Below are 13,480 nucleotides of genomic sequence, written 5' to 3' on the forward strand. Positions count from 1 at the left end.
CTCTGTCACAGCATCCTCTCCAAATGATTAGACAATGAGCAAACACAACTTCTACTGCCACAGTAACATGTGGAGAGGAAATTAATCCTTCAGGTCCTACTTGACTTTTGTGATGTGCCAAGATTTATGGCCCATAATCTATCAATGAGAAGAGAACTCTGGTGCCCTCCATCATTCTGATCTATATTAAACAGTGGCTTGTTGGCAGGTATATTAACACAGCCAGTAATTAGTGCTGTCAAAATGCTTAAATAATTGTCTCCTAACGCAAAACTCTGCAAACTGATTCCCCTCTGCAGCAATTTAACATTCTCACCAAAGGTATAATTTTAAAACTCAACCTGTGAGTACTGAGATCTCCAAAGGACAGCACAATGTGGGGAACACAAAGCAGATGAGCAAAGTCAGCTATGAATGACTGCAGAAGAAGCTCAAGCATCAACAATTTCAGAGATGCCTTAAACCCCCAAGGACATGTCCCTGTCCTTACCAATAGCCCCATTCCTCTGCTCAAGCAGTCCAACAAAAGCACTGGCAGCATTTGGCTGCCAATCTAAGTCAGCCATAGGTTTCTACCAGTCAAGAAGACACAAAATCATGTTAGGTTAGGCATTACTCTGATCCTGCCCTTTAGCTGGAAAGGCACAGAATGCAAAGGCATCCTTACCTGTGGTGTGAGCCACCAAATTACATAAGAGATGGGTCATAAAGGTGACCATCCTGGGGTTTAAAGATTTTGCACTCAGAAGCCAAGTTCCATTACCAAGAAGGCTGCAGATGCTTCAAACCTCTATAGCTGACCTGGGCACTGGAGGAAGAACAGACAGCTTCTCTGCTCTGATCCAGCAACTCAGTAGGAAGTGATCAGAACCCTATGTATCTCATTATCATCATTGGGTCGGTCTTTAAAGGTGCTTATCACCACAAATGCTTTGGCACAAGGGGTCTGCCTGAAACATCTTCATTAATTCCATCTCTCTCTCTCTCTGTACCTCTGGACTACAATGTAGTAGAAGGAAAAATAGAAAATATATACAAAAAAATATAATAATATAATAAATATAGAAAAATACCTGCTCGGATCAGGACCCTACAAGCTTGGGAAAAGCAGCTTTCAGCCTTCAACAAGCTTCCAGAGAAGTACTGATGCCCATATGCCATTTGCTGTTGCCTTACCCAGAGAGCCCCGTGTTGAACACGACCTCCCCTGCTGTGGAGGATGGATAGCCAAAAGAATAGCCCTTCATCTTCATCCCATCTTCCAGCACCAAGTTTGCTGTCTGCACCTAGAGAAAGGCACATGAAGAGACTCAAACACAGGAGGAAAGGTTTGATGTTTATACAGGTAGCACCTAGGATACCTGCCTTTCATATTTAACACTAATATTCTCCCACTCCCAGCTGCCAAGAAATTACCTCTTTAACCAGCCTGATGCCTTTTTTCTTTCTAACTCTTAGGAAACATTGTTATCCTAATGAGTTGGCAAACCTCCCTGCAAGCAGAGCATTTGCTGCTATTACTGTGGGATCACCCTTTCCTATGCCTTAATTCATTTTTTCCTCATATAACATCTTGCAATTTACCAACATCATAACCCTGCAGGGAAAGGATCACTTGCCTCCTCAATGTTTGCTCAAGGCCTGCTGCTGATTCTGCTCATCCAGCTCTGACCTTTGATAGGCACTTAACTTCTGGTGCAACCATACAGCAGTGCCACTAAAAATAGGTGTGTGTGTTTAGTTGAACTGGTGTCAGACAGCAAAATTCAAAATACCAGTGTATTCTGCTGTAGGACACTGGACCAGAGGAACTCATGGATCAGATGGATGCTCATGGTCTCAGTCACCTCAGGGACAGACATAAATTGTCCCAGAAGAAGCAGGTATGAAACAAGCAGCCTAGAGAAAACCATACCTCTTCCAAAGAGGGTTCAGTAGAACTGAGTCCCACACTAACTGAGGGATCCCTTACAGGCTTCATCACTATTTCACAGCCAAGGCAAGTGGGACAGAGTGAGTTGTACAGAATTCCTTAAGAGATTCCTTGTTACAACTGGGTCTTTGCACATACCAGACTAAATGTACCACCCTCTTTGGCCCCACTTGGAAACTAAACCTTTCTTACCCTGTCCAGGCCCAGATGGGAAACCACCAGAGAACTCCACCTTCTAATAAATAATGACTACATGCACAGCAGAAATTACAGAATAAGTTGGGAGATTCCCTCAGCAGGATCACTGGTGAAATGCAGAGCAAGAGAAAGAGTAAGTAAAGTTGTAAATAAACTTGCCAATGAATTCCTGGCTTAAAAGAACTTTGACTATGAACTTTCAGGACCCTGATAAACCTCCACCTCTAGAAGACAAGCACAGCTGTCTCTCAGGCACAGGCACAGTGATCACCAGTGCAAAAATCCCAGTGGTTTGTACCACAGGAAATGTGCCAAGCATGTCCACAGAAAGCAGCTCTCACCATGATTTAGCTTCATATTGGTTTCTTTTACAGAACGATTCCTCTTACTGGGATTTTTAAAAGAAAAATCAAGATCAATTTGCCGCAGAAAGGAGCTGGACAGCTACATTCCATTAGCTGTAAATCAGATAAACAATCACAGCAAGGAGAAATTTCATTCTCGGTATTGAACATTTTGTAACCATCATGCCAAACATTCATTTAGAGCCCCTCTGCAGTTACAAATACCACACAGATCAATTACTAATGTACTGCAAAATACACTAAAAATCAAACTGAGATGCCAAGTAATTGAATTCTGTGCATCTGGGATGCTTTTAGCCTTGCCATTTTTTCCTCATTAATGTCAAACACCCAGTCATTCTGCAAAGATTTAGCCATAACTTTGGGAACCTTCCCATACCATTGGACAGTTTAGTCAGCAATACCAAAATCTCCTCCCTCCCCAGTTATAAACATAATTTTTGTGGCTAAATCCCCTTGGTTTAGATCAAATTAAAATGAGGTTGTAGGTTTCCCACCACTGGGCACACCTTGGGGCAGTTGCCTGAATTGTGGTCCTAACTGCCACCAACCCTGGCGGAATTCTCCAGGGAACAAAGCCCACAATGGTGGAATGACCAGAAAATTTAAGATTCATCCAAATGCTGAAGGCCAAATCCCAGAGCAATCACTGTGAGCTTCAGAACCTCATCCTCACTAAAATTCTTCACGGCCTTCCTCCCACCAGTGCCCACCTCCCTTCTAAACCAGACAGCACAGAAATAATTTCTGTTGAACAGAAGCCCTTATTATACTAGTAGAGCCCCTACACAGTATTCAAGTAATGGAGAAAAACGTCCCTGAGCAACCATAACCTGCCTGCAAGTTCAGCTATAGCAGGGGATAGATGTTCAAGTGTTTCCCTCCCTTCCTTGATTTATTTTTCTTAATTAAGTGGTTGGTTCATTGAGCATTCTCAAAGCAATTATTCTTGCTTACATTTCCAGTGGAGGTGTTACCATATCCCTAAGCTGCCAGCCTACCTTGTTTTTTCAGTTTTGTTTTTAAGGTGAAAAGTGATTTACAGGCTACAGAGAAAGCCTGTTGGCTCAATCAGGGATCATCTGGGAGAAATACTTCCTTTCAAAAAAAGAAGCAAGAAATAAACAACCCCCCAGAGCTTCCATCAGGTCCTTTTGTCTTCACCCTTCTCAAAAGCATCCCCACATAGCCTCAGATAAATCTCTGTTGTAATCTCAACTAAATTGTTTCTACCACACCCACCCAATATAAAATATGCCACTTGCAATCTGATTTCTTCTTCCTACATATCAGTAGCTTCACCTTTAGCAGAGGGCCCTGTGCTCTAGGGAGGCTGCAGAACTCTTCAAAAGCTTTGAAGATGAAGATGGCCAACAGGAAGGGTCATGCTGGTGTCACATTGACAGATTATGTGTCTTTTGTCAAAGCATCTTGAAGAGTCAACTAGTTCAGGTCCCACTTCACACATCAAGTAACGAAAGCACTTAAGAAGTTAAAAGAAAAATCAAAACCCAGTAAGAAAGCAGATTAAATTAGTTCCAGTTGGTTCTCTGCTGTAGCAACCCTTCCCATCTAAAAAATGGATGATAAAGATCCTCAAAATCTCAAAAGATCTACAGTACAATTTCACACAGCACAAGTCTCTGCCACATTTCTTGGCTCACATCTGGCTGGCTACAGAACAGCTGGCACATAAGAAGCAGAGAAGAATCCAAAAGCTCCAAGATTCCTTCTACAGTAAAAAGCTGGTGCCAGGACTGAGCTACATTTCACTCTCCCAAGACCAAATAGCCAGCAACAAAGGAGTAATTTTCTCTTTGACAGAAAAATCAAACTGATTCTTACTGTTCTTGTGAGTACTGTGCCATCATAGGCTGGAAGTCTATCTGGGCATGGCTAGCAGTCAAGACTTTCTTTGCCAACCCTGTATATAGCTATCTGTATCTATCCGATTTTGCTCTGGCACATTTGTTCCTGGCTAAGAAGAGAGAAGAAGACAGGGAAAGAAAAAAGAATGAGTCAAAATGAGTGTCTTGGGATACACTTAGGATATTTTTTGGGGAGAAGCACTGGATTAATTCCTTCATAATCCAAGACAAAGCAACACAGGTACCATGGTAGAAAAGGCACAGTTCCTACAACTTGAGTTCTCCTCAAGACTGTTCACAACAATGCCACAAGTATTTGTCCATCACCACACTCAAAGGAGAAGGGTGAACCAAGCCAGATGAGGTACCTAGCACAAGTCACTGAGGATTTGTGGAAATGAGCACCCCTTTCGCCTCCCAGAGTAAGAGTTCACTACGTTCCCCCCATCTATATGGGAATGGGCCCCATTTTACATCCCCTTCATCTCCAAAACCAAGACTGGTGTACCTTGGGACTCATCTTTAGCTTCCTCACCACCTCTCTACTCTCCTTGCAGTCACTGTCCCATTTCTTTCCAGCTGCCTCAAATACATTTGAAGAGTCTTTTCCCAGTAATCTGAAATAGTTTCTAAAGCCTGAACTCTACAAAATTTTCCTCATTTCTGACTACATTTTAGCTCATTCCTGGTGGTTTTTCTAGCTCTCCCAAACCTCTCCTTACAGAGCCAGCTGTACTGTTACAAGCCACCTATTAATTGCTCACACTAGCTTTACATGCCCATTTAACTACATTGGCCTCAGAAGAGCATTAAACAATAAGAACTTCAGCCAGCAGTCTCTCTGCCTCTTCCTGAATTTTAAACAAGCTTGATTAACCTGAAACCAGTGATGTTAAACATCCCTACTGAGAGCCCTGAGGGGTCTTTGATCTGCTCTCTGCCCCTCTTTCACTCATGGATGCCCATTTCTTCTTTAGAATGGAAGGATGGGATGTAATAAGGAAATTTGGACCTGTGAGTCCCCACATCTAACACAACTCATAATGGTGTTTCCCCACACAGGGTGAGTTTAAACTGGACAGAATACAGATTTGGGAGAAGCATTTTTCCAAAACTACCCCCTCTCCCTCATGCTGTCTAATATTTAACTTATACAAAGGTTAGACATTTTCATTTTATTTTGTTATGTTTCCTAAAATAACCAAGTGAGAAAAAGCAATTAAAAGTAACTAAAGGCTCATTTAAGCCTCCGATAATGGAAGAATGAGACCATTACCTAATACTGCCATTAGTCCACACACAGTATCATGGATCACAGAATATCCTAAGTTGGAAAGGATCCACAGGGCTCATCAAGTTCATCCAACTCCTGTCCCTGCACAGGACAACCCCAAGAATCCCACCATGTGCCTGAGAGTATTGTCCAAATATTTCTTTAACTCTAGCATGCTTACATTGCATTTCACTCTTAGCTCAAATTTCTCAAAAATACTCATTATCTCTAGGGCTGGTTGGAACGCCAAGCCCAGCTGTGAGTCACTACTTGGTCACTCTGGTCACAACTAGACTTAACTTCCACACTCTGATGCAAAGAAACTGGAAACTCACATGCTGAAGGAAGGTGTATAAGCAGGAACACTTCTTGCCTTACCCTGAATTCCTCTGCAGAGGAATTTTTGGTTTAAAAGTATCATAGAATGGTTTGGGTTGGAAGGCACCTTCAAGATCACTGTGTTGCCATGAGCAGAGACACCTTCCACAGGAAGGTCGCTCAGAGCCCTGTCCAACCTGGCCTTGAACACCTACAGGGATGCAGCAGCCACAGCTTCTCTGTGCAGTCTGTTTCCAGACCCTCACCACCTTTGCAATACAGAATTTATTAGCAATATCTAATCTAAACATTCTCTGTCAGTTTGAATTCATTCCCCCTTTGTCCTGTTAAGTAACTGGTCTGTTGCAAGGAGCTCAGAGAACTCCTGATTAATGAGTGGCTGTGGGACAGGGAAGAGAAATCCCAACCCTCAGTGCACAGAAGTGATACTGATCAGCCCCCTAGACCATCCTGCCAGGTAAGGCAGCACCTGCCTTACCTTGTCCAAGTCTCCCTATGCTCTTCCCTACCACTCTCTGAAACACCACTCCCCCAGTTGCTGATTCTATGCACAGGTGTTGTGTTGAATGAAAAGTGCAAAAAGTGCCTTTTCCATGCAAAGTGCATGCTGAGAGAACTCACCCAGCATTTCAGTGCTACAGAACTGCCACAGAAAGTCCCATTTCACCCATTTACTCCAGCTCCTGTAGCAAAGAGCACTAGAAAGCTGGGGGAATCAACTGAGTGGTGCAGCCCCAGTAAATCAAGAGCTGATACACTGATGCATTCACAAAGTTGTCTATCTCTCCAATTAGCCTCAGAGCCATTGTAGTTTCTAATACATTGAAAATGGATTCTGTATGGATTCAATAGGATTAATAACATGCCTCGAAGGATGCATGATTTTAAATATTCAGCCAATTCATTCTCATATGGACAAACTCTGTTCTGTTAGCTATCAGTCCTATAGAAGGGTGAAGTTTCTAAAGAAAACACCATATAATAATTAACTGAAACCTTGAACTTACACCTTTTGGTGTAATTTACCCCATAACTTCCATTCCAGACTAGAAAAAAGCGTGCTTGCTTAGCTAATAGGACCATTTAGCCAAGCAACCCCCTTGCTTAGGGTTCAGACAAATTTCCTCTGGTTCATGTCTCTAGGTAAGCCCCGTTATCTGCAGCAAGTTATCTCTGCATGCCAAACACATCTATTAAACAACAGAAGTTCACTGTTACCTTGATGCTCAACAGTCTGGTACCTGTCCTTGAGAAACTCCAGTGATCAGCAGACGCATTGCAAAACTTCAATCTGCCTTTCAAAGTCTTCACCATTTTGCAAGCTGTCAAAATTCTTGTCATCTTGAAAGCTGCTGATGGGTAACTAAAGTTTAAAGCACAGAAGAGAAAACAAAAATCTGCTGGTATGGATTTCTTCGAGATTTGGTGCTGACAATATACTCCTGTAGATCACAGGGGAAGAGCACAGAGGCACAGCAGGAGCACTGAAGTGACTGTACAGCACTGCCCTCCACCTCCCATTTATTCTGCCATTAAAAGTCCCAGGTGCAGCCCCACCTCTTCCCACCCCTCCTCAGAGGGGTGCTTGCTTAGGCACCCTTGCAACACTTCTCATCCTCAGGCTGGTCTCTGAGCACTATCACTGGGGTTTTAACACCATCTGGAAACAGCAAAGCCTGAAAGAGAAATCACCCCAAGAATACTAGAGCTTGTAGCAGCAGGACAAGGGGGAGTGGGTTCAAACAGAGAGAGCAAGTTTGGATTAAATATTAGGAAGGAATTCTTCCCTGTATGGGTGGGGAGGCCTTGGCACAGACTGCCCAGAGAAGCTGTGGCTGCCCCATCCCTGGAAGTGTCCAAGGCCACATTGGACAGCACTTGGAGCAACCTGGGGTAGTGGAAGGTATCCCTGCCTGTGGCAGGGGGTGGCACTGGATGATCTTCAACATCCCCTTCCAACTCAAACCATTCCATGATTCTGAACAGCACAGGCTGTGCACAGTGTGGTTTTGAGAGCCCTCAACATGAGGTCTGCACACTGGCTGTGGGACAGCCTGTGGCTGCTACAGGGATGTGAAGCAGGAAGACCAAATCCCATTGTCACAGATATGTTTTATGAAAAAATCCTTTAGGATTTTTCCTCCTGAAAAGCTGAAAGGCCTCAGGAGCAAAATGTAAACAAGGATTTTCTGCTGCTGTGGAATGCAACAGGTGGATCTGTGATTGGTCCATTTGGTTGTTTCTAATTAATGGCCAATCACAGTCAGCTGGCTCAGACTCTGTCCAAGACAGAAGCCTTTGTTATCATTCTTTTTCTATTCTGAGCTACCCTTCTGATGAAATCCTTTCTTCTATTCTTTTAGCATAGTTTAAATATATCATAAAATAATAAATCAAACCTTCTGAAACATGGAGTCAGATCCTTGTCTCTTCCCTCATCCTCAGACCCCTGTGAACACGGTCATATCCCATGGAAAGATGAAATCTTTATTCTGTGTTTGTTCCAGGTTCCAAAGTGCTGTCTGTCCTCAAATAAATCAAAAATAAATTTTTCACAACAAAAAATAAATGGTTGCAAAAGAAGAACGCTTTGGTAACATTTCAGTGATCAACACATGAAATAAGGTGAAATTTTCCACATATTATTCCCCAACTACAGATCTTTGTGACTGTAATATTTTGCCTATAACACTACAGTCTTCATAAAGAATAATACTCCTCATTAGCCAGACATGAAAATGCCTCATCAAGACAAAAGCTGGGAGAGGAGTATGCCCATTTATTATTCTTCAAGAACTAAAAAGAAGAGCCATCTTTTGAAGCCCAGGTGATCAAAGTTTTAGTTGGCTCAAACCAATATACACCCAGATTTTTTTGCGCAGCTGGACACATTGTGCTGTAAAGGATTTAGGTGACTTAATCAGTGGCAGTAATAGTCATGACTTCTTTTTATGCAGTGGTTTGAGATTAGTCTAAATTGACACCAGTACCACATAAAAATATTTCCTGTGCAGCTCATTATATATTCACCAGGTTGAACAACCATGAACATCATAAAAGACAGAAATTAGGGGAAAAGGTTTAGGTACCCTGCACGACATGAAAAGCTTTTTGGATATTTGAAAGAGAAACACATAGAAAAGGCTCAAATCCAGATGATTGAAAGATAGATAGGGCAGAAAACAGACTGGGTGTAGAGAAGCTCACTGCTTCAACATGGGCTTTACAGGTGTGCAGAGCCAGGAGAACCAAGCCAACAGTAATTCCTGATAACTGTGGTTTAAGACATAATTTTTCCTACAAGAAAGTATCTGGTCAATCATTCTGATTTGTTGAAGGAGTGTGAAAGACACAGGTTTTGCTTTTTGCAGACAAACAAAAACAATTAAATACAGGGGACTGGAAATGTTTTTGTTAGCTCTTCCTCCATTTGCTTGGCTCTAGTTTGTAGTGATCCAGAAGCCAAAGCCATGCTTTATAAGTGACTGGACTGCAAAAACCTCTACTTTGAACAAGAAAGGTCATCTTAATACCCAAACACATGTGAGCTCATACATGCAGTTCAGTTTTCTTCCAAAGTCCCACTATGCCAGCTTGAAACTGCCATGAGTGCAATACACAGCACTTGGAAGGTTATTTGTTATGGCTGGTCCAAACAGGAAATTCCACACTCCATTTTACTCTCTGCCAACATCAGGGAGTGACTTTGAGCCCTGGGACAAATGTTTGAACCAGAATCAAAACATGCTGACAGTTTCAGCACCTAACTGCTAATTCCTAACTTCCCTCTTCCACCATGGGAGCTGCAGTGAGGCTGCACCATGAAGCTGCTGGATCCACACAAAAACTCACCCCTTTCTTCCACCACAAGGCCATTCATGAACACAGGGCATCAGGAATGAGCAGAAAATGGACCATGCCTTTTGGCAGAGTGGCACTGTGCAGCTGCAAACAGCTGCATAAGCACATGCACCCTGTGTTCAGAGTGCCAGGGATCTGCTGGACACATACACACCTCATGTGGCAGCTGTATGTTAAGGATTAAATGCTATAAGGGTGAACCACAGGCAAAAAAATAGTTTCCTTTATCACCTAGAGAGCAAGGATATTCCACTGATTACTGCCCTATATTTGACCCTGCTGTCTTCCCTATTTTATTATCCAAATTGATTAAACCCACCTCAGACCTTCTGAGCTGAAGAAGGTTATAACTCCAGTATAAGAGTTTTAAAGCCTTCTCCATGATAAAGGAATTTCCCCCTGACAAAACCAGAAGAAAACATCCAAGCTATCCGTCTCATTGCCAACATGCTAAGAAAAGGTCACAAACTATTGACACCTTAAGGCCAGAAAATTTATAATGCATTCCCTAAAGAAGCCTCAGCTCTGGAAAACCTGTTAACACACAAACAAACCTTCTGTGATATGGATAGATTTTTAAGTACGCTCTTTTAAAGACCAGAAAAGGCAAAATCACTAAGAGATGGAATCAATAAGGAAAAAAAAACAACAACAACAAAAAACCAACTAAAGAATAGTGGAAAAAGAGCAGAGACTCATGGTTTTATGAGAACGCAACCACACGGCCTAAGCTTAGAACTTGCCAGCCAGGACATGACTTCCAATTGCAGCACCCCTACAGAAAAGTTTGGGCAGGGGCTCTGGAGGGAAGGATGTCAGTCAGAGAAAACAGGAATAGCAGAAGATTCACTCAGACAAGAACAGTTCAGGTACTGGGGGAGAAAGGTGGGAAATTGCAATTCTGGCTTACAGAAAGGCAGAGTGCCTTTTGCTTCATATTCAGTTACACTATTGTACAGAGAGAAAGACCAGGGGAAGAAGAGCAAAATGCTCAGTAAAATAAGGAACTTTCTGTTACTACTTACAAGTGGAAAACCCCAGAAACAAAATTCATCACACAGCCCCCACCGGACTATAAAAATGGAACAAAATCAGAGGTCTGTGGCTTTGCAAATCCCCAGGGACAAGATAGTCAAAGAATGGCAAGTACCTACATTTTCAGAGGTTTAAAACAAAGTGCTTGAGCTTGAGAAATGCTCAGAGGAGATGGGGTCCTGCTTAGATGCCCCAAAATGGGAGCACCTAAAGCCCTTTGTCACAGCTAGGAAACTCTGCTTTAAGCAACCAAACTAAGAAGGATTTTTCATTTTCAAGTTTTCTGTAAAAAGCACAAGATAGTTCCAGTGTTGCTTGAGAGACAAGAGATCAGGGCCAATTTGTGAGCATGTTGGGCCAGATTCACATCAGTGCAAGTCCCAAGTAATTGCCTTCAGCTCAGTGGAGCTTCAAGTGGCATAAGTCTCCCCTGGATTGGGACAAACATAACAAACAGCCTACACAAATTGATTGGACTCTATTTCTTATGGGTGAAACCAGAGAAAAGCTTTTCCCCTCCATATGTCCTTCGGATACTTTTGGACATCTCTCCTGCCATATTTCAGATTATATCTAGTATTTGACCACCCTGTCTTGTCTCCACTAAATTACATTTGAAAAATATTGACTGGAAAAGCAGAATAGTTGAAAGTTCCAGCAAAATTGCAATTCTCTGCCACCACTGGGAAGAAAACAAATATTCTCCTCCACCTCTACAGCTCACACAAAATCCCTTGAAGTGATTTTGAAACCCTCTCTTCCATTTCAAGGCAAGTTCCACTTGCTTCCCAAGGAACTTATAACGAAGGGTTTTGAAAGCACCTGAAAATATTGAGATTTCCCATCTATTTCCTAATCAGGTGTTAATTTATCAAGAGAAATCACTGCAGACCTAGGTAGCAATTTTTGATCATACCCCATTACCTCAGAGACAATAACTTCCTTTTTCTGCAGTATGTAGTGGGGGAATAAACAAAGTTCTCTTGGTTCACATGCAAATGAAGTAACAGCATCCAGACATCCCCCATCTCCCAGTCCTCCTGGATTGCTGCAGGAGAGAAAGCTGCTTTGATCCAGTCTCAGAACAAATGAAGCATTTCAAGAAAACCCTACAATGTATGGAAAATGGCAAAACAACACAAGGTGAGAATTTCAAAATTAAGGCTGATCTTCACCTGTGTATACAGAGAGAAACCAAAAGGAATAAGAACCAAGTACAAGTCTTATCCCTCAGCTCTCCTGAATTCTGTAGTTTAAAGCCACAGCCAGAACACTGGCTTTTCCATGGAGTTTATTCTATTTCAGAGTGATGCCTCAGGTTTTAGCTTTTATATTTTTCAGATTCTGTGCTGCTTTAGTGTGTTGTTCTGAGCTTCATATTAGGGGATGGTGAGCTCTCTGCATGGAGCAGGGAGACAAAACAATTCCTTCTCTAGCTGGGGACCAAGGACAAATGATCCAAATCTCAGGCCCAAGAGCATAAACAACAGGGACTGAAGAGAGAAAAACAAGAAGGATGGGACTTCATAACCCAAAGCTGTAATTGGGCAATTAACTCCAATATGCAAATGGACCAAAACTTATAAAAGTGAGAGACCCCGTAACCAGTTGTTCATTTTGTGACCATTTTGGTTCATCTTGGGTGTAGCCCTGGCTGGGCTCTTGTGCTGCCCAAGGTAGATACATTGAAGCCTTATAATAAATCCCTCCTTTATTCTCTAACTCTGTTCTAGGTCAGCCTTCACAAGGTATCAAGAGGAAGTCTGGAGAAAGGGGTATTTTAAATTTTAACAGGAGAGGTTCCTCACAGATCTTCAGATTCAGGCACTGCTTTTTGATTTAGCCTTACTAATTCACATGATTGTGCCAGGGATGATTCAGTATAAACTCAGATGATTTTTTTTTCAGATGGAAACGATTCCAAGTGACAAGGCAAGAACAGTAACTAAAAATTGACTGTTCCTAGCTGCCTACTGTACTTTTGCTTGCGGCTTGTTTTCCATCCAACTCGGTGCCTCCCTGAGATACAAAGTGCTCAGTCCTCTTCAGTCTCAAGTCCTTTCTACCCTTGGCTTTTTGCTCTTTGCTTCCTTCCACAGTTTCTCTGCATGAGTAACAGTCTCCCAGCTCCTTGATGTGATTCTCCAGCCCACCCCCTCCATGGGTCCTGAGAGCTGCTGTCCCTTGAGCACATTTTACAGGAGAGAGGCCAAGAAATAGCAAGAATCCTACAGAACCTTAACTAGTTCCTGCAGAAGGCAATAATCCATAAGAAAGCCAGTATGAAATCTGTTTTTAACAGTACAATTTAAACCTTATTCCTGAGTTCCAACCTTGCAGCCCTCATTTGTAGAAAACAAGTGTTTCTGGGTAAAGGAGAACACACAAACCTGAGCCCTGAGCCAATGTAAATTTATCAAAAACACAAGGTGCTTTGAACAGGACGTGCAAACTTCATGTTGGTGAGGGCCTGAGAAATAAAATTCCAAAATTCAGGCTGTCCTCCTCGTGATCTTTGGCTGACAAAGGCCCAGTCTGAAGAAAACATGGATACATTCATAGTTAGGGATGGAAAACACAGTACCTATAACTCAAAACATCTTCCTAA

The 13,480-nt window shown here is 42.4% G+C and overlaps 1 protein-coding gene across 1 annotated transcript in view; it reads right to left on the reverse strand.

Annotated features, from left to right (window-relative positions):
* The window catches only part of CPS1 (carbamoyl-phosphate synthase 1), a 90,931-nt gene extending 83,614 nt beyond the window's left edge, over positions 1-7,317 (reverse strand). Inside the window, exons 1-2 of the mRNA XM_030952492.1 lie at positions 7,195-7,317; positions 1,177-1,286 (exon numbers count right to left, since the gene is read on the reverse strand). Of these exons, the coding sequence (XP_030808352.1) occupies positions 1,177-1,286; positions 7,195-7,317 (233 nt within the window). The remainder of the gene's footprint in view (positions 1-1,176; positions 1,287-7,194) is intronic.
* Positions 7,318-13,480: the final 6,163 nt, after the last annotated feature.

Source organism: Camarhynchus parvulus, chromosome 7 (assembly GCF_901933205.1).
Source record: "Camarhynchus parvulus chromosome 7, STF_HiC, whole genome shotgun sequence".
Classification (NCBI taxonomy): Eukaryota; Metazoa; Chordata; class Aves; order Passeriformes; family Thraupidae; genus Camarhynchus; species Camarhynchus parvulus.